The 20,725-nt window shown below is 44.8% G+C and overlaps 1 protein-coding gene across 1 annotated transcript in view; it reads left to right on the forward strand.

Annotated features, from left to right (window-relative positions):
• BAIAP3 (BAI1 associated protein 3) overlaps positions 1-20,725 on the forward strand; it is a 2,154,334-nt gene that overhangs the window by 1,932,474 nt on the left and 201,135 nt on the right. The window contains exon 22 of the mRNA XM_069647200.1: positions 5,776-5,899. Within this exon, the coding sequence (XP_069503301.1) occupies positions 5,776-5,899 (124 nt within the window). The remainder of the gene's footprint in view (positions 1-5,775; positions 5,900-20,725) is intronic.

The following is a 20,725-nucleotide window of genomic DNA, read 5'->3' on the forward strand; positions in this document are numbered from 1 at the left end:
CTCCATCATTGCTTTGTACATGGATAGAACAGTGGAATACTACACTCAATCGAAAATGACGAATCTTCTTCAAGTGAGAAGCAAGAAAACTATTTATTAACTTAAGCACACTCTTGAGAGACTTGCCTGAACTAGAAACATGTTAAACTTAATATACTTTACTTTTTCTATCACAACCACAAATGATTATATTATAATTTTATTCTGCCATAGTAGACAGACATTCTGTCCTCTCTTGTTTCATGTTTCCATCTAGAACCCTAACGCTACACAACATATTTTTCTTAACATTAAACGCTCCACCACCATCTCAAAGAGTTGCTTCTTCGTGTTATACTCTTTGAAGTGTCCTGATTTCAAGATACTTGTAAAGTCCATATTCTAAGTAGGTTAATCCTGCGCATCCACCGAGTGGAGGGGTGATGTTGGCCCACCTAAGAATTTGTGCCGGATCTGGGAGGGGAACACACAGCTATGGAGTAACGTATTCAATTTTATGACTCCATCTCTATTGCTATGCCTATAGTTGTATTAACTGTTGTGGGTAAAATAAAGAAAAGAAAAATAGATCTGGTGTAAGGCAATGCTCGCTTTCCAGAACACTATTGAGCATGCAAAGAATATTACAGTGAAAAGTGCTGTCTTTGCACCAAGACACTTTGAGCCCATTTGATCCATTAAACTGGTTGTATCCGGCACTAACAAAGGATCGCTCAGAGAGCGCAGATGTCAACATGATGGGAGGGAGTCCTATTCCTCTCAGCGGGAAGCGTCATGGGAGTACTCGTTACATGGTACGACAACCAGAAGCAAATAGCAAATATCAAAATAGGACGAAGTACAAATAAAGGTTTGTAATGTTTCACAGGAGGAGGAATATTCTTCTGCAAGTAGGCCTAGAGAGAGTTTCCAGAATGTTCTTAAGTTTCCAATTCGTCAGGTGCCTACTGAAGTATAAAGGTGAGGGGGCTGGGCGGTCAGTCAGGTTGTTGCGGTCAGTTCCTTATAGGTGTAGGATGTTGTGCTAATGTCTTGCAAAACAACAATATAACTGTCACTGTTTGCCATAACTCGAAATTAATGTGTCGTGTGTCGATCTTGTTTGTCTGACAAGTATTATTGTTCCTTATGTTCAATTACACTACCCGTCACAGCAACATTCATCAAATTGTAAGTCCTTCACATTACCAATATTAGATTACAAACCACATAGTGCATTTTCTGTTAAGGGGGACCCTGCTATAACCTTCCTATGTCACTCAGAAAACTCTGTTGATAAATAATTTCGGGGCGTGGAGAAGACCTGGTTGAAAGATGGATCTGCTTCTGTGGAGCTCCAGTCTGGTCCCTTTTCTGAATCTCTGGAGGCACCCTCTAAATAACAAAGTGTCCAGCAGATATATCCATGAGTGATATGAATCAATAAATTATGAGAAGACTTCCACTGTCAATGGAGCTAAAAGAGTCATATACCACTTTTCCACAGCACAGTTTCACTTGTGCACAAAATAATATCCACTGCACTGCCATGATAGTGGAGCACAGCATTCTGACTGAATAGCAGAGTATGACCCTCAGAGGAGCATGGAGATGGGGAAAAGAAGGTGTTTGCTGAGCGAAAAGAAACAGGCTGGTGAGTTTTCAAGAGTGATCCCCACATCAAACTGGAGGTGACAGGGACCCCCAATATGACTCACATCAATACCATCTGTTGGATATTGGGACATCTGGTGCTTATAAAGGAGACAGCAATCTACAAGCTACTTACTCAGCTTGTTAGGAGGTGATATCATAACCACCATTTTAGATTGTGGTTTCCCCCAATGACAAGTAGTGGGGAATCTGGTTGCTGGAGCAGTGGGTTGGACACAATGGGCGGTTAGGTGTATATGTAGTTCAGGGGTGGCTGTATAGTGTGTAAATAGTTATTTCTAATCATATGATTCACAGCCTGCAGCTCCACTCAAACATGGTGGCTCCAAAGAGTCATGAGGTTCCAGGGATCATTATCTCTCAGAGCTCCTAGAATGAATTTGAAGGAACTGATTGCCTTTCACCTGACTGTCTTTAGTCGGTCAGATAACAGAGTGAGCTAAGCGCTTGCCCCCGATATCTGTGCACAGCCAGCTGTGGCAGTTTTGAATTCCGGCAGGGTCAACTCAGCCTCTCACCTTTCCAAAGATGATAAATTGAGTACCAGTCTATGGGATAATCTGTGGGATAATTATGTCTTCTGTTACTTCAGTGCTCTGAGACCTATGGGTGTGTAGAGCTATATGAGAATTACATTATTATTGATGTAGTGTAAGAGCCTGTGTACACGGGCCAAGGTGCAGGTTTTCATTGACACAGTAGGACCACTACATAGTCTAAGGCAACATCTCCCTCTTGCGGTGACAACAGACAAAGCTATGGAAATTGGCTTGTCTCTATGTTTCATAAGGCAATAACTCCCTCTAGCGGTGACAACAGCCGAAACTACTGCATCGGACAAACGTACAGGGACAAAATACATCTGGCCGTTTATTATATTGTTAGATTATTATTATCACATGCCAATAAAGAAGAAAACGTTCAATAAGACACAGATTTGAAACCAATTGGGTGAGCACCATTCACTTTTAATCAAACATTAAACTAAAAAGCTAGACAAATAAAGTTTACAATTATAAAGAAATAAAATTATTTTGACACCTGTGAATGAATTTCTTTGTCCATGCTGTTCCACCTTTATTTGTATTATTAATATTTCTTGATAATAGTTGGGAACAACAAAGTTCAAGCATTCATATCCTGATCTAATCAAGTATGTACGTTTGTCACTATATAAATTAAGATTATGAAATTGTGTGCTTCAAACTAATGATAATCAAAATTTCTTTTTTTTAAAACACCCTGTGGAAATTGTAATTATTTGTTCATTTTCTTTACTCTACGTTCTGTTCTTTTCTGTTAATCTAGCCACAAATATTGCTATTATTACTCAGGCTGTGGGCCAAACAGCAAGCTGTTATTTGAACTTATTTTGTACCCAAAACGAAGGAAGCCCTGAGAAATCGCTATTAGTGTGAAACATGTGCCATATGTCGGCTTTTGGGTTTTTTAACTTGGGTTTTTGGAAGCAAGTTGTATTACAATTTTGGAAAGTGATCTGAGTAAACAAGCACTACTTGGCCACCCAGGTAGTGTCTAGGCCATCTTGGTACTCACAGGAGGTTACATTTCACAAACTGAACGAAAGGTGGCCCAGCTGGAAGCTAGAGCCTCTATCCTCTTCAGAGAACCACTGAATTGGACAGTCCAGAGGATTGCTTGCGGGCAATGGGTTGGTCTTGAAAGCAAGGCACGCAGCGCAGCACAGGTTTGAATCCCAGGCCTGCGCTTAAGGACTGGTCTGTTGTAATATAGCGCATTATAAAATATGAATTAATAATTAATTAATCAATGTGCCCAGATCATTTCAGAAGTTAACCAGAACAGAAAAGAGATAGAAGCAGTAATCATAGGGAACAGGGCAATGAAAAACAGACCTGCGTCCCTACGCTGAAACAAGTGTCATTAGTTTACCATCTTGTGCAGGTGATGAGCTAACAAGCTTTACTTCACACTGCCTTTCAGTGGTGCTGAGCCTATAGGGAGAACATTATTCCATACATGCACACGAGCACTATAAGATCAAAACACAAACTTGTAGCACACGGCACAAATCTGAGGTGGGGCCGGCTTTCATTAGTAAGGTGTACAGTGAAGACTACTAACAGCACAGGATTCGTCCCTTTTCAGACCTGAGAAGAAGGAGATTGAAGAAATTAATTACAAAAAATCCTTCCTCGACCAAGGAGGGAAAGCAGGAATGCTGTGACCAGCTAAAGTGAGAGCTTCTTGGAAGGAGAACGAATACATCTTCTGGGGCATTAAGGGAGCCAAGAAGCTACTGAAGTCGGTCCATAAGAGAGCCGCAGCCGAGGGAGATAAGGGTTGAAGAGGAAGGATTTTAGTGACACCAGCATTACGTTCAGCTGGGAATTAGGTTGTTTAGCCTTTCTGCTAACAGGTTACATTTTCAGGTCTGAGGTTGTTGCATCTATTGCTCTACTGCTGTGAAACGGGGGAGGCCTCTACTCCTCAGTGGCACCGGATCCAGAGATAGGGATGTTGGCTTAAGTCAACTATTGAAACTAGACCAGCGAATGACTGAACCACCACTCCCCATGGGTCTCTGCAGTTACACTGGTATATTGAGAAGTGATGTTGCAGGTTGGGCTCCGTGATCACAATTGGTGGCTGACTTGGGAACACATCTGGCTATGCCTTGAACTGTGCCTTTTTTCAAGCTTATACAATCACTCAAAGGAACATCATTTTTGTTTAAATAATTTAATGTGATTTAGTCTCAAAGATATTTTTCATATACAATTTACATCTCTATTAAACATACAATCATATCGTCATAATTACAGCTTATACGACAGATACAAACACAAGAAAAACATATCCACAAATTATTTTTTTTCCTACTCATACACATATTAGTAAAGAGAAACATCCCAATATTAAAACACACATTGTAAAAACAAATCTTTTAAAATGTTTCCTAAAAACGCTCCTTAATTTAGGAGCAACTACAGTCCATATTCTGAAAAGTGCATTGTGCATTGCAGCATTTCTGGTGCCCAGGCACTGTTTCCACAGGGTCCGGCGCTTTACAGGGTGCAAATCATGAACATACCTGCCCAGCTCGCTCGTATACAACATTCCATAGTATTGGCATAGTGTCGGTACGTGGCTAGGGTTTTCCAGTTTGCTTGATATTTTACATATTCGGCATGCGCTGTGTTCCAATTTTACCCCCTGTCTCGGACCAACAACACTCAAAACTGGCAGTGGATTTATTCTGAGCAACGACACAAAACTCTGTACTTTCTCCGCCGGACAAATAATAAAATATCTTTGCGGAGTTAGAAACCTGTGTATGCGCTCAAATATTTCCCCATTTTTTTTTAACTTGGGTAAAGACACATAAGCAGACCTGGCTGATATTGGTTCAGCTGTTAACAGGCAGTGAGTGTTATGGTACCAAACGTCATTGACCATTAGAAATATCAAGAGAGGTTCTGGTTTTGCCTGTGTTTCTATTCATTTGGTGTTTTTTAACACAGTACTATAGGTAATACTTCCGGTGGCAGATAATCTGATGAAGTACCTGACCCTGACAGAATGGTCTGCTCCAAAATCTATTCACTATTGGGGAATGCATTTCCGAGAAAGAAAAGTGTTTTAGTGCTTTCCTGAGTTTCACATGGTGCGGGGAATGTGAACCACAGTTCCAGGCCTGGAATTGCCAGCTTCCTTTCCCAACATCACCCATATATCTTGAGTTTCATGGCTTAAAGGCAGGTGTATTATCTGAATTCGATGTCAGGGCTCTTCTCTGGATGTATTTGCACCGGATGCTCTATACTGTGTTCTTCTGCTATTACATATTGCTTTCTTTGGTACAAATGTCCAGTGAAGTCACCATTGCTTAGACATATGTGAGTAGTACCCTCTTCCCCTCTCTGAACCCCCCCCCCCCAAAGCCCACGATTAAGAGGGTTGCCATAGAAGTCCCACGATAATACAGAAATGTTCATGAGTTATTTAATGTGTGTTGTTGGGGACTCTCATATACAGGATTCTGCCTGTAAAAAAGTAGCAAAAAGATTACAAAACAGAAAGTATGTTGTATTAGCATTTCTTGTTTAACTAATCAAAGAATACTTATTGTTTTTGCAGAGACAATAAATCTCTAGCTTTGACTGGATTTCACGAGTGGTTTAAATTATCAATCCACACATGGCTGAGGACAGTATATGAAAAGACCTGTGAAAGGATACACAAGTCCGTGGACATGGATATGGTGAGTAGCAATTCAAACAAATAAGAGAGCTTGACATCATGTTAGGTCTTTATTTCATGACTTTTCACATGACATATTTCAGTGATATTTGGAATCGTCACTTCATGGACGAGGAACAAAGGGGTTCACTAGAAATGAGCCCCGGTTGAAGATAGAGTTGACCTATGTCCTATAGCGAGCAAGCCCTGGGACCAAGGAAAGATAAAACAGAATTCTCGTTCTATAACCTAATTGCCAAAATTGATTGCAATATATAAACGTGTAATCACATTGGGCCTCATTACGACCCTGGCGGAGTGGGTTTACGCCAGCGTTATTTGCGGCGGACCCGTCCGCCCTACTACGAGTTCCCGTAGCGCCATGGAACGTTTTCCGCCTGGTTTTTCCGGGCGGAAAAATCCATGGCGCTACGGGACCTTGTTGTTAATTACGCCACCGTATTTTACGGTGGCGCAATTAACTCCTTCCCCACTCCCATTATACCCTATGGGGCAAAAATGGGAATGGGGAAGGGTAAAATGGGGAATGGGGATTTACCGCCCCGCCAAGGTCGGCATGGGGCGGAAAATCCGCCAACCTCCATGGCGCTATCGGCAGCTTTCCGCCGTGCTCCGCGGTGCATTTAGCACCGCGATTTCCGCCAGGGTCGTAATGAGGCCCATTGTAATTAAAAAAAAAAGTGTTTTATACATGTAGCCTTATTTAGCGTTTTGCCAGGTTCACATATTAAACAAACTTGGGTAAAACAAGCAGGACCACATGTATCAATGGCAAGAGTATACGTCCACTGTTGTTAGATCATTTTACAGCTTTCCCTCTCTAACTGTGGGGGTCATTTCCAACTATCAACAGATCTATTCTCAAGGAGGAAGGTGGCTCCAAGCTTACTCCCTACACATCTCAGCACACATTTATATGGAGGGTGATTTTATGGTACTCAATCTTGCTGGAGAGAATGGGAATGTTTGAAAATTATTTGGCATTCACTACAGATAAATGTTTAAAGTGACCGGCACCATTTTACAGAAATAACTGGTAAATATTTGTCACTGTCCCCATGGGTAGAGTGGATTTCTCTTAGGTAAATATGTACAGTAAGCTACTCGCTCTGCAGCACTAGTAGGATTTTCAAGAACTTGCAAGCCCTGGTATGCGTTACATGCATTTTGCATTTTACTTTAAGTCAAACCCCCATTGCCCATTGTTGTCAGATATATAGTATAGCACAGAGAAGATTGGCTGAGTGCTGCATTCCAAATATTCCATCCTGTGTGTAACTGCCTGCATGCCAAGCGGTGTGTTGCAAACAGACCCAAACAGCATAGACTGAGGTTATGGGCATTACCCCTGAGACAGGGGATGTGCAGGTTGTGCAAGGCAGCCATGGAGAAGAATTTTCAAATTACACCGTAGCTTTGCAATATATTCCCAATGATGCAAGCAGCTGGGCACTTGCTGGCAATTCCTTGCAGTGGTCAAAGTACGTGTACTCTTGATGGGCTTTTAACAGCAATAGCTGGTATATGCTAGCAATTCCAATCCCAGTATGCAACTACCAGAGCAAATCATTATATTGCCTTAGCATACGATGCAAAATCTGGCAAAATGCTGAATACCTGGCATATGCACATTTAATACATCTGCAATTGTCTTTGTTAATTACTTTTTTATTGCACTCACTTTTTGAGTTTTTTCTTTTTTGTTTATCTAATATATAGTGCTTTTTAGCCTATATCAGTCTGTGTGCAGAAGATTTTTGAAAACTGTTACAAATAATCTTTAAAGTCATGTAAAATAAGGATGACACTCATAGCGCCGGCGCTCTGGTTTTGTTGAGTCGGGCTATAGTCTAATCTTAGTCAGACTTGGTTTAGCTGCCAGTGCATCTCGGTTCTGGTGGTCTGAATTCTTCATCAGTTACTTGCAGGGTGAAGGCAAGTAATGTTTTTCAAGGGTAGAGGGTTTGAAGATGTTTCATCGACTTTTCTCCTGCAGTGTCAACAAGAGTGAGCACCATGGCTGACCTACTCTGGGTAGGAGGAAGTCTGCTTTTTGCACCATCAGGCCAGGTAGATATTCAACATATGGAGGTTCTTGGAAGGTTCCAGTTTCCAGCATGGCTTCCATGTGTCTGGTCCCTAGGTCAGCCTCCTATTCCCTTTCCAGATCTCTCTCATCACAGAAATTGTGAAAGCTATAAGAGAAGTAAAAAGCAAAAGTGGCAAGGGAGCAATCTTCCTTGTCACAGTGATCGATCTCCCATTATAGTAATTATGAAAACCCTAAGAAAAGTCAAGAGTATTACAAGCATTGCTCCAGATAAGGTTTTGAAAAGGGAGTATTTTACTCCCTATTTTTTTTAAGCTGGGAGTAAAGGGATTTTTGGGAGAAAAAACTGTAAGTCCATTTCCCAATGGTGGTATTTTATAAGCAAGTACAAATATTTTATCTGAAAAATTGAAATGTTTTTGTAATAATGATTTCATTGCACCTATTCATTAAAAGATACACGTTTACTTCTTCCGAGCAGGCAGTATTAATAGCAGTTTGTTCCTGTGGTACTACATGCACTAATGGTACAAACATATCCATGAAGCTGTTTGGGTGAAACCAGGGGCAGAAGTTCCCACGTGTCTGTTTACTATTTTTGTTGTGAGGAGTTGTACTCCCTATTTTTATTTTTTGGGTGTATTTGCCCATTTTTAACAAGTAAAAGTAGACGATACACCCCTTATCTGTAGGGCTGACTACAAGAATAATCTCCCTCACAGCAGTAATTGTGACAGCAATGAGAAAACCCAAGAGAAACATGGTGGTGATCTCCCTGATCACAGTGAGTGGGGAAACTCTAAGAAAAGCCAAGAGTACCACAGGAGTAACCTCCCTTATCCTAATACCGGGAAGAACAGCTTACTGGATACTTGAGAAAGACCGAAGAAGTCCCTAGACAGAATATATGAACAGCAGTTATGGAAAGAACTGTTTTGGCCATTCAGAGCCAATAGTCATTGGACAATTGAGAAAGACCAAAGAAGTCCCTTTGAGGAGCTGCACGGGCTAATCAGAACTGTTACAAGAAACTATAAGATCAGTCACCAAGGCTAAGCCAGCCGGGCCAGAAGAAGGGAGACATTCCCCTGAGCCCCTTTTGTTTTCTGAATCCTTTTTGATTAGTGGTAGGGTCAGAAGTAGGTTAGTTTTTGGACAGAGGGCAGCGTTTTTGCTTTGGACAAACCACTCGGATGATGAGCACCGTAGTTAGAGTTCTGTTAGATAGGGCAAACCGTTTAGTATAACTAAAGATAGGTCTTTTTCTTATTATTTCAATAAAAGCCATGTGTAAAATGCCACCTCATCTGACATACCACAGATGCCACTTCTGCTCTCTCAGATGAATATGGCAGCTGGTGATTGCTATAGGGTGTTCTCATCAAGCTATACCTTGGCGTTCCTCCTAGGTCATATCCTTTAATATCAACAGTAAAGGGATTGCTAACATTTGGTTCCTTGTTCGTAACAAACAGCATATTTTAACCCTTGCACCTGCTAAAACCCTCCTTCCAAATATCCTTTCTAAACGGTTTGACAAAGTATACCGCTATTAGTTTAGCCACTATTGGCCCTAGAACAGTTAAACATTTCCTGTGGTCACCAGATAGCACTAAAAGGAGGCTCTTACTTGCGTCTAATCGTTAGCTCTTTGTGAAAAACTACCTGGATCTTGGCCTGGACAGAAAGTTCTTTGCCTCACCAACCTTAAATATAATGTATATCAATCAGCTTTGCCCCACCTGACACCTGCATTCCTTAACGGTTAACACAGCTCTCTTGGTGAGCATGCAACACTGAATGTAGGTGGATCAGATGCACTGGAGCCTGCAGTTTCATCCAAATAGGGAACACAAATGTTATCCAGCCTGTAGGAACTTGCATAGCCAGCCTCAGGAATGTGGCACATCCATTCTTTAATCCACAACGCATGGCCTTGAAATAGTGCAGGAAAACCTGGGTGGAGAACATGATGTTCCTCTTGGAACAGGGGACAAGGTAGTCTGACACAACTACAAGACAACATTGAAGGTTTCTCAGGAATTGAGCCTGCTCCAACTTATCCACTAGCTCATATGCTCATGGTATGGAATAAGCGTCAGTTTACTGACAGCATTAGGACCCCTATAAACTAAAAATAACTTCAAGTCTGTGACCCAGATTTTTTCAAAAACTTGCTGACAGAGTCTGGACTTTGGCAGGGCTCAATCCCCCACAGGTTCAGCAGCTTGGCAACCTCATGCTTCATATGTTTGCTGGCCTCTGGCAGCTTGAGAGGTTTTCCAGGTCTGATAGAGGGTCTCTTAGTAGTAGCAATTTGGAGATGGACTATTTGAATTGACAGTTTGTCCAGTGGCGAGCACACCTTGCAATGTGCCAAGGTCTCCATTCAACCTCTCTGTTTAGAAGCACACTCCTTTGCTTGTCTAAGTCCTTTGCCATTCCGTTGAGTTCATCAGTCACCATCCCAATTGCAATCAAGTTATTCCCTAGTAGCTACCCTACGGAAAGTGCCCTAGACGCTCACTTTGAACAACCTGATCCACTCGCTTATCCGTTGCCTTGCTGTAAGGTGAGTGACCTCTGCAGTATCTATCTTCTCCGGAAGACCCTGAAGTGCTGAACAGATGAGAGGAGCACTTGCTGCACGAGCTGAGGAGTAGTCAAGACGAGCCCCTGTTCCATGATGTTCTGAGTAGTCAAGAGGGGCACTGGTCTCATAAAGAGGAAAGAGGTTTACTTACCACATGAGGTGCTAAACATACGAGAGCAGCACTTGCCACAAGAGCTATAGAGAAGGTGAGATGATGAGATGACCACTTACCACATGAGGGGTAGAGAAGTCGGGTTGAGCAATTGACAAATGAAGTGCTATGTAGGTAAGACAAGCACTTGCTAAAGGAGGTGCCAGGAAGTATTGAAGAGCACTTGACACAGGCAGTGCTAAAAAGCCAAGGACTGACTTTGAGTAAAGAAGCACTGAGAAGTCTTGAAGAGCAGTTTACATACGAGAGGCGTAGCAAGTTGGGAAACAATCTAAAAAGCGCTAGAACTCAAGAGGAGACCTAGACAGTATGGAAAAGCAGGACCGGAAAAGGCTCACAAACCCAGAAAGTATTAACAACCTTAAGAGGCGTTAGGACCTGAGAGGTGCCGAGAGTTGCTCAAAGAAATTGAAGCAAAAGATTTTGAGAGCCCTAAGTGTTAAAGTACCAAAAAGGGATGAGAACATTGAGAAGCACTCAAATTAAGTGCTGATTCAGCTGGGATGCAGTTTAGTTATTGAGGCAAGAGGTATAAATGGCCATTTGAGAAAGAATTGGACAACCAGGGGTGAAATGTTGATAGAAGTCTATTGTGAAAGTACCCAGATTTATTCTCAAGACCCAACAAAGTTATCAAAGCCGAAGACTGTTGTTGTTTTGGAAGAAAACAACAAGAAGGACATCCTAGAGCAGATGTGCCGGTAATTCTGGGACCAGGATAAAGTGAATGGCATGATTAAAGAGTGTGATGCCAAGAAAGGAGGGAGGACGCAGCAAAAGGATCAGGTGGGGTTTAAAGTAGATTTGTGGAGAAGAATGGTGGGACTGAAACTCGCCTGAAAATATAGCAAATAAACAAATACAGTGAATATAATGAAATGTGAGACGTTGTCTTTAAGAAAAACTGAAGATTTACCTATAAATAGATTAATAAATGATGAAATAATAAGACTTTTTCTATGTTTTAAGTATACTAAAAACTCCTCTACAGTGAGTCCATAAGCGATGGCCCTGCATCTTCCAAAATTTCCTCACAAGCACTTTGCTCAGCTTGGCATACAGTTTTTGCTAACTTTTATAACATTACAGTATCACTTCAGTCCCACTCAGAGGCAGGGGCTCAGCAAGCAAGCTGCTGTGTACCTTTCACTCATTCTAGGGTAGCAGAGCCAACTCATGACTTTGGCAGAGGAAGGCATTTTGAAATGATTAATCCTAACACAGAGTTGATGGCAATTTGTGTATATGTCACCTCCCTACTATCTGTACAGAACAATGCCAGCTACGGCTCCAGAGGTGAGAAATCAGAGTGCCTGTTGCAGCCTAGGCCTCTGCCTCAAGTGACAAGTATAGGAAGGTTGTTAAGGCTTTCAACTTATGCTATTGGCTAAGAACGTCAATGCATTTTGGCTGCTCTTTAAAGAACATCATAAAATGCAAGCACTAGTCCTTTCCAGAGTAAATTCCCTTTATTTCTATCTTACGGCTTCCATACCTGCTTATTGGAATACACCAGCAAAAATATAATTGGGCTGCCAGAGCCTTCCATAAGGTTAAAAGAAATCACAATATTACATCTGAACTAACCCAATTTCACTGGCTTCCGGGTACTAAGCAGGGTCATTTCATGCTTCTGACTCAGGCACACTGATCTTCCTGCGGAACGTGTTGGTTACCATCACTGTGCATTTTGTACGTACAATTCATCATGTTCTCTTAGATGGTCTACATCTCCGCTGGATGCAATGCCAAAGTCTGGCAGTAAGGCTGGCAACTCTGAAGCATGTCTCTAAGATGGAATTCCGACAGATCAGACAAGGGGGAACCAGCAAAGTTTGGGAAACTAAGCTCTTTCGTAGGACCGTTGTTTAAGCTCCAGACTGGCCGTTTGATTCAACTACCCATAATCTGCTGTTTATTGTTTTTGTACGGACATGGAAGTCCTTGTCCCCAGATTGTCTGGGTCTGCAGTTTGAAGTGACATTCAAGACACAAGTAGCACAGTGTTCTGAAAACCTGTCACAACATAACATCCAGCAATAATCTTCATTGTTGCATCCAAAAGATAGTAGTTGCAGCAAGAAGGTTCAGTTTTCTCACTGTTCCAAAAAAATAAATAAAGCTTTGCAGCAAGTGCACGTCTACCTTAGAAGGGAAGGATTTGAGAGTACAAACAGCTATCACACTAAGGTAATACAATCTGAATCTTATTCGAGAAGATTTCCTTCAGTACCTACCTTCCTGTGATGTTGGCCCTGAACACTGGGGACTCGCCAACTTGTTTAGAAACGCCACAAGATTTTGTTAGAGCTTGTTCATTGCCTTGGTTTGATCCAGTCTCACACGGATGAACAATTAAAATTCAAATGCCACTGCCTGGACAATGCTTGCTCCCACCGAGACCTCGCTGCAATGTTTTCTTTGTCAAAATAAAACATCTTCAAATGTTTCCATCATACACAAGTGAAAGGTGATGGGAATAGGAATTATTTTGGCATCAGAACACCCACACTGACTTACACCGGTCCGTGCGAACAAACATACAAGAAGAATGAAAACACCTGCCTCGTTCAGACTGGCTCACTCATTGACAGTTCAAATCCAGAGTCCGTGGACCGGAACTGTCATGCCACATCGGCTGCTTGTCTGCTCCACTGCCCTGCATGCTCCGTCGATTCTCGCGAGGAAGTAAAAGCTCGTGACAGGGACTAGGGACGAAGAGGCGCCTGCGCATTGTGGGGCACGTGCGAGGACAATGCGCAGGCGCCAAGGCTGCTGGCTCATCATCGCCTTGCCATTGACCCTGCTGATAGGCAGCAGACACAGACCGAGGAAGTCGCTTTCCGCCTTCCTATACTTTCATTTTAAAAACAAATCGTACTGTTCTGGAACGGTTTCTTTTTAAGATAAAAGCATAGTTATGGTGGAACTTCAGAAGAAAAAGCAGAGGCCCTCCACTCACATTCTTTTCGAACATTGATATTAATGTGTACAAATGTGTGTAGCTGTATTAATTACGTTGGCCTGTGTATATAAAACACGGTTTTCAGGGAGATGAACAGACCTTGAGTTCTGCCCATTTACACTCTACCTTGACATATTTAGGCCATGCAAGATTAAACAAACATAATAAGAAAGCCCTTTAGAATTTAAGATCAGTGTGTAGTAAAGCAATGTCCATACTTGAGATAAGTTGCTTATAAGTAAGTTTACTTCCATTTCTTCAGTTACATGTTACAGGACATAGAGACATAAGGTATAGACATAAGATAAATACTAAGATAGATCGATCACCGGCACCCATGACCCCGGGAGGGAGACCAACTGACCCATAAACAGAACACTTAGCACAGCCTTCTCTCACTCATACATCAACATTCCACTTGGTACTGTGATGTCATGCAAGTACCAAGTGGCTAGCTCAGCTGGCTCAGGCAGTGCCTGAAGAGTGTGACATAACACAGTGCAAGTATAACTGGGTTCAGGAGCAACATACAAAGTCTTCCATACGATGCCAGTTATAAATAATACTTCATTAATGCCAGGGTGTCTCTCAACGTAAGTGTCAGAAAGTCACTAATCTAGTCTTTGGGGAAAAGAGTAAAACCTTGTGATCACATTAAGACGCTATCCATGGATAAGCAAGTCAATGCTAATGTCTCCGCCTCGGCCCTAAGCACCAAAATCATCAACGCCATTAAACCCTTCCTAACCATGTCGAAATGCCTTTCAATAGCAAGAGCTACCATAGGTGCTAAATTAGACTACTGCAACCCTCTCTTAGCAGGCATTTCTATTAAGAACGTAAACAAACTCCAAGTCACTCAAAACAATGCGCTAAGAGCAGCTCTAAGCATTCCTAGAAGAGATCACATCTCTGAAGCCAGACAGGCAGCCCACTGGCTCCCAGTCAAGGACCGCATCACCTTTAAAATCCTCACTACTGCGCACAAATGTATCAACGCCACGGCCCCCTCATACCTATCAGAAACACTATCCAGAGCCACCTCAGCCCGACCCATCAGAACACGCTATACCAAACAACTCAATATCGCACGCATCAACATAACCAAAGGAGGAGGGCTGGGCTTCCCGTACATAGCACCCAAGTTATGGAACTTGCTCCCGACCTCTCTCAGAGCGGAAACCTCCCTCTTTACGTTTCAGAGAAATCTGAAAACCTCTCTCTTCTACTAGCATCTAACCCTTCTAACCTCTCTCCTCAACTAGCATTTAACCCGTCTAACCTCTTACCCCCTCTTTCCCACTGCACCTAAATCTATGTATTCTTCAAAATATGTAAAATGATATTTCTGCTTCTATTGTAACTAAGCTTCTCATTGTATGTAACCAGCGCCACGATACCTACGGGCTGTTGTGCGCTTAACAAATATGAATAAATAAATAAATAAAAGAGCTAGTCGGATAATACAACCAGAGGTAATTACCACTACCTCAGCAGTATTCCCGAAAATCGTCCCAGAGTTTCTGCCTAGTAAAGTTGCAACAGTATTGCTGGAGTACCGCTGGCATATTGATTGCAGAAATGGATAATGGTAGATATCACTGCTGTACATTTTTTAATGCATGCAGTCTCTGTAATGCATGTCACCATTTTGAAAGGAAATCTGTTTTGAAGAGAAGTTCTTGCGCTTCTCTTTTATAAATGAAAAAAAAAATTCAGCTCTGTTTTGGAGGTAAAAAAATTGAAATTAGAAACCCAGCTCATAATACTTTCTAGTTCTAGAGTATTCTATGGAAATCCTGCAGGAAGTATTGCACACTCAGAGTCGGGCCGGTGTTTTACCATCACTTCTGAATTCATAATGAGACTACCACGTGCACTGGGCCTGCCACTATTTGGGCCCTGCCATTTCCAAATGTAGTTATGCCTGTCCTCGGTGCCCTGCACTGGCCCTAGCCTTTATACATGTGCCCAGTGCCCTATCTTTCTATGGGAACAAACTGATACTAATAATATTTTATTAACTTATGTGGGTTTAGAATTACATTCTCTGCCCAGCCCCTTTTTAGCTATTATTTTGTCTGAGAAAGATTATAGATGAACATGCTTTTCACCTTTCGCATCCCGTGAAATGCTCGAAACATGGTCGTGATTCTTATCCCGCTTGCATGTGTTGGAAACTAGAGAGGAGGACGAGCGACCTATGGAACTGGCAAAACTGCACCGAAACCGAAGAGACTATGGCCCTCATTACGACCCAGGCGGTAAGTAATCGAAATTACCGCCATGGCGTAATGAGCGTTAACGCCATGGTCCGATGGCGATAAGAGCGCCATATTACGACCCATCGCGCACGAGCATTACGCCATGGCGGTAAAGTAAACTACGCCATGCCGTAAATAGCCCTTACCGGCCTCGTTAACAGCGCAGGGTGACCTACCGCCACCCATCATTGCGCCGACCGTAGTCAGCGGTCACCGTAATTAGCGGTGACCGCAATTAGGCGGAACCGGAAATAGCGTAATCGCGGCGGAACGGGAAACAGCACAGCGGCCATCTTAAAAAACACAATCCATTGCCATCCTACCCAACCACACCACAACCAACCCTCAAACCCTGTCATTCCCATAACCCACCCATTTCCTCACCCAACCATGCCGAAAGTTGTGAAGAAGGCATGTGACAGGCAGCGGCAGGAGCGCTACAGTCGTGAGGAACTGCAAATGCTTGCAGACACGCTCCAGGAGAAGGCCGATGTTGTCTTCTCCACTGAGATGAACCGGCCAGCCATAGGCCGCAAAAAGGAGGGGTGGGAACTTGTGGCACAACGTGTCAGTGCTGTTGGAACCACCCCACGCACCTCCAAACAGTGCCGCAAGAGGTGGGACGACCTGCGGATCAGGGTCCGGGGCATTATGTCTGCCAACCGTAACCTGGCCCTGGGAACTGGCGGGGGAGCACACTCCCCACTGAAGATGCAGCCATGGGAGGAGACATGTGCCTCTCTGATTGGCATTGAGTGCATCGAAGGTGTCGGCGAGATGGAGAGAGGGGCCCCGACATCTGGAGACACAGGTAGGTGCCTCATATCCAGCCTTGCAAGACACCCTGATACACTTGCACGTGACAATCACAATGTGGCAGACGCAACACATCAGCAGATGAGCCACACCCTGCGCACATGCAGCATGTACACTGTACAGTAGGCAGACACACACCTGCATGCAAAACCGAACCTAAAGGGAGGCAACCTGTATGTCACGGGCTACTAACTCCACCATCTATCCATTACACTCTTCACAATGCCTGCTCAATGTCCGCTGAACCATCAATAACAGTCACCCTCCTCTGCTCCACCACAGGCTCGCAATCGGACACTAGCAGGGACGACAGCACCAGCACCCCAGCCAAGAAGGCCAGGAAAGTGGGAGAAGGGAACCATGCATCCACCTCTGCTGGACCCAGGCCGAAACCACGCCAGGCTGAAGAGGCCAGGGCAGCAAAGTCCCCCGAGGAAGGGGTCGTGACAGCGCCTGCAGCCCAACAACACCCACTGTTGCCCACTGAGGGCAATGTGTCAGCAGGGAGCAGTACTGTTGGGGAGACTGCAGCCATCGCTGCCTGCTCCGATAGTGATGTGGAGGATGACACTGGACTTGCCCACAACACGCAACTTCACTCACCACACCTATCCCCAATCAGCCATCATGGAGATGACACCCAGGGCCAATCGCCTGCTAATTCATGGCCAGCAACTCCAAGCCCAGTGGGAGTTGGGGAAGATGGGAGTAGTCCCATTGGTCCCCCATTGGCACCCTCCATTGGGCCAGATTTCCAGCTGTCGCTGGAGCAGATTGCCAACAGGCAGGATGTACTGGGCACACTCCTCACGCAGCATGTTGCAGAATGTGGAAGTGCCAGTGCAGCCATGGAGAGGAGTGCTGATGGCATCAGGTCTGCCATCCAAACTGCCAGCAGGGACATATGCACCGAACTTGCTGCAGTGCGGCAGATGATGAGCCAGCTCATCCAGACAATTGTGGACACATGCCGTACTGAGCAGCCCGGTACATCCTCAGCTGCAAGTTCAGCACAAGCCTCTCCCGTCCGCAGGTCATCCAGGACCCTGAGGAGCACAGGCAGGGGGGCCCCAGGTTCCGGGAGAGGGGGCAGTCAATAGTGTGCAAAACTATACACACTTCACCACGGGCACTGTCACATGTTTGCAGGGTGTTCAGGGGGTAGGGGGAGGGGGGAATTGGGTGTGTTGGAGTGTTCAGAGGGGAGGGGGAGGGGGGAATTGGGTGTGTTGGAGTGTTCAGGGGGAGGGGGAGGGGGGAATTGGGTGTGTTGGAGTGTTCAGGGGGGAGGGGGAGAGGGGAATTGGGTGTGTTGGAGTGTTCAGGGGGGAGGGGGAGGGGTTCTGTTGTACCTATTCAGAAGAACAATACACTTTTTCATTTCTCACAAACGAAATGTGTGGACATTGCTCATTGCGTATGTGTGCTTTATTGTTTTACAGTCCACAATGTTGACATACCAGACACACAGAGTGCCCCAAGTGCCATCCATATGTTACACACACGCTGTGCGTGCTAGAAGTATCGGTCAATGACATTCTGACGCATTATATGCCCCTCCTGTGCATCGCTGCCTCCCTGAGGTGCTGCCCCATCCCCATCATCATCATCCCCATCATCAGGTGGTTGTGGTTCTGCGTCAGGGGGCAGAGGCACATTTCGTCTGATGCACAAATTGTGTAGCATGACACATGCCATGACGATCTTTGCAACCTTCTCATGGCGGTACAGGAGTGCCCCGCCAGACCTGCTGAGGCAGCAGAAACATGCCTTCAGTAGGCCAAAAGCCTGCTCTATCACCACACGGGTACGTGCATGGGCACGGTTGTAGTCCTCCTCATGCTGGTTCGATGGGTTCCGCACTGGTGTGAGGAGCCACCTCTTCAGGGGATAGCCCGCATCACCTGTAAAATGTGAGAAATGAATGTGTCAGGAACGAGATTGATTTGTGAACATGACGCACAACCATGCCTTGATTCTGACTGTTACTGTGCACCAATTAGAGTTGTGCTAATGGATTTACACTGTGCAACCAGTATGTGTTCATGGCTCTCATGTACTGTTTTGCATGCAAAAACACAATGCAGGGGGGACGATTGCCTTGTGAATGGCCATCCACTGTGTCTGTTCAGGCCGTCATTCATGTGACCTTGCACGTGTCCTGTGAGCTTGAAGCTCACATGATAGCAACATTGATGTCTGGCTCATTATGACCCCAGTGAGCATTACTGGTGTCAATGGGGACAGTTTGTGGGTCTTGTAGTGGTGCATTGATGTTCCTGTCTGTCATGTGCCTCCTTTGTGCGCAGTGGTGGGGGACAGGCCTTTCAGTAGTTGGTGCATGGTGACGTGCATGTTGGTGGTTTTCTTTAGGGTCAATGCGGTCACAATTTGCACAATGCACTTGCAGATGTTGTGTCGTTTTTGGGATACACTTTCATTCACATGTTGGGATGATTAGGTCAGGCATAATGTGTACACTACTCTGTTGACGTCAGTGCTGCCACAGGGAATGATCTGGCTACTGCCAGTTGCACCCATGTGACATATGCATCACCCCCCTGTATCTGCCAGATGAAATATGCATTGGTACGTCATTCAACACCCACATTGCATTTCCATGCTCATGACATTAGACTCACCGAGTAGGTAGGATCTTGGGCCTGCATGTCGCTCCATGTAGCGTGGTATTGTGGAGTTCCGAAGGACCATTGAATCATGGGTTGATCCGGGGTATCTGGCAGAACAAAGTGTGATGATCCTGTTGGAGTCACAGACCATTTGCACGTTGATTGAGTGGAAATGTTTACGGTTGCGGTACGGTACCTCCATGGCATGTGGGACCACCAATTCAACATGGGTGCAGTCAATGGCACCAATGCAACCAGGTATGCCGGCCAGTGCATGGAAACCCACTTTGGTGTTGGCAATCTCCTGGGCAGACCGTGGTAATGAGATGTGGTCATCTGTGTGCTTGAGGAGGGCATCGAGCACTTGCATCAGTGTACGCGAGAATAATGGTTGTGATATGCCATGCAAGTGCCCCACTGTGTGCTGGTAGGTGCCTGTGGCCAGGAAGTGGAGCACGGACACTACCTTCAGTAGGGGGGGGGGTGGCAGTGGGTGTTTCAATCATGCTGATGATGTCGTTGTGTATCATGTCCACAATGGTGGTGATGGTGTCCCGGTCCAGTCGGTACAGGGTGTGGATCTGCTCAGCGGTGAGGTTGAATGGGCTGGCTCTGATGCGTGGGATTGGGGGCTGCCTGCGTGGTGGCACTGGCTGTGCTGGTGGGGCTTGCTGGGCCTGCCTTGCCCTCCTTCTCCTCCTGCGTCTCCTCTGTGCAGCCTGTTGTTGTTGTTGTTGTAGTTGCTGTTGTAGCACTCGTATTGCTATCAGGTCCTCCAGCCCCAACATTGCTAGTCCTATTGGTATCATTGTGGAGTGTGACTGGGTGTGGGAAGGGGTGGGGTGTGCTCTTTTTGTACTTCCTGAGTCTGTATTGCCTTCACCTGTGCTGTTTCTGTGCACCTGTGGCAGCTGCATTCACTTTACATGGCCCTTTACGGTTGGTTCGCGATGGCGTAATTAGCACCATGGCGGTAAGGTACTTAACGGGCTGGGTGATGGCGTTAGGGGCATGTCCGCTTGGGTCGGCATTCGCGTACCTTTCCGCCATGGTGCTAAGTACGGTGTGGAAGTTCGCGTGCGCGCGCCCTTGGCGCAGTCAGCGGCAGCGTTAGCTACGATGCCGCTAATGACATCGTAGTTTACGGTCACGGGTCGTAATCGGCCTTAGCGGAAGACGATGGCGGTAATCGTTTACCGCCATCGTTTTTCGCTTTGCGCCTGGGTCGTAATGAGGGCCTATCACTGCAGCATTTAAATCGAATTATTTTTCATGTAACAGAAATTTTGAGAGTGACTCTCAATTTGTGCTTCATTCGAGATGCATGAAATATTTGT

The sequence above is a fragment of the Ambystoma mexicanum genome, chromosome 2q (assembly GCF_040938575.1).
Source record: "Ambystoma mexicanum isolate Mex_15411 chromosome 2q, UKY_AmexF1_1, whole genome shotgun sequence".
NCBI classification, from domain to species: Eukaryota; Metazoa; Chordata; class Amphibia; order Caudata; family Ambystomatidae; genus Ambystoma; species Ambystoma mexicanum.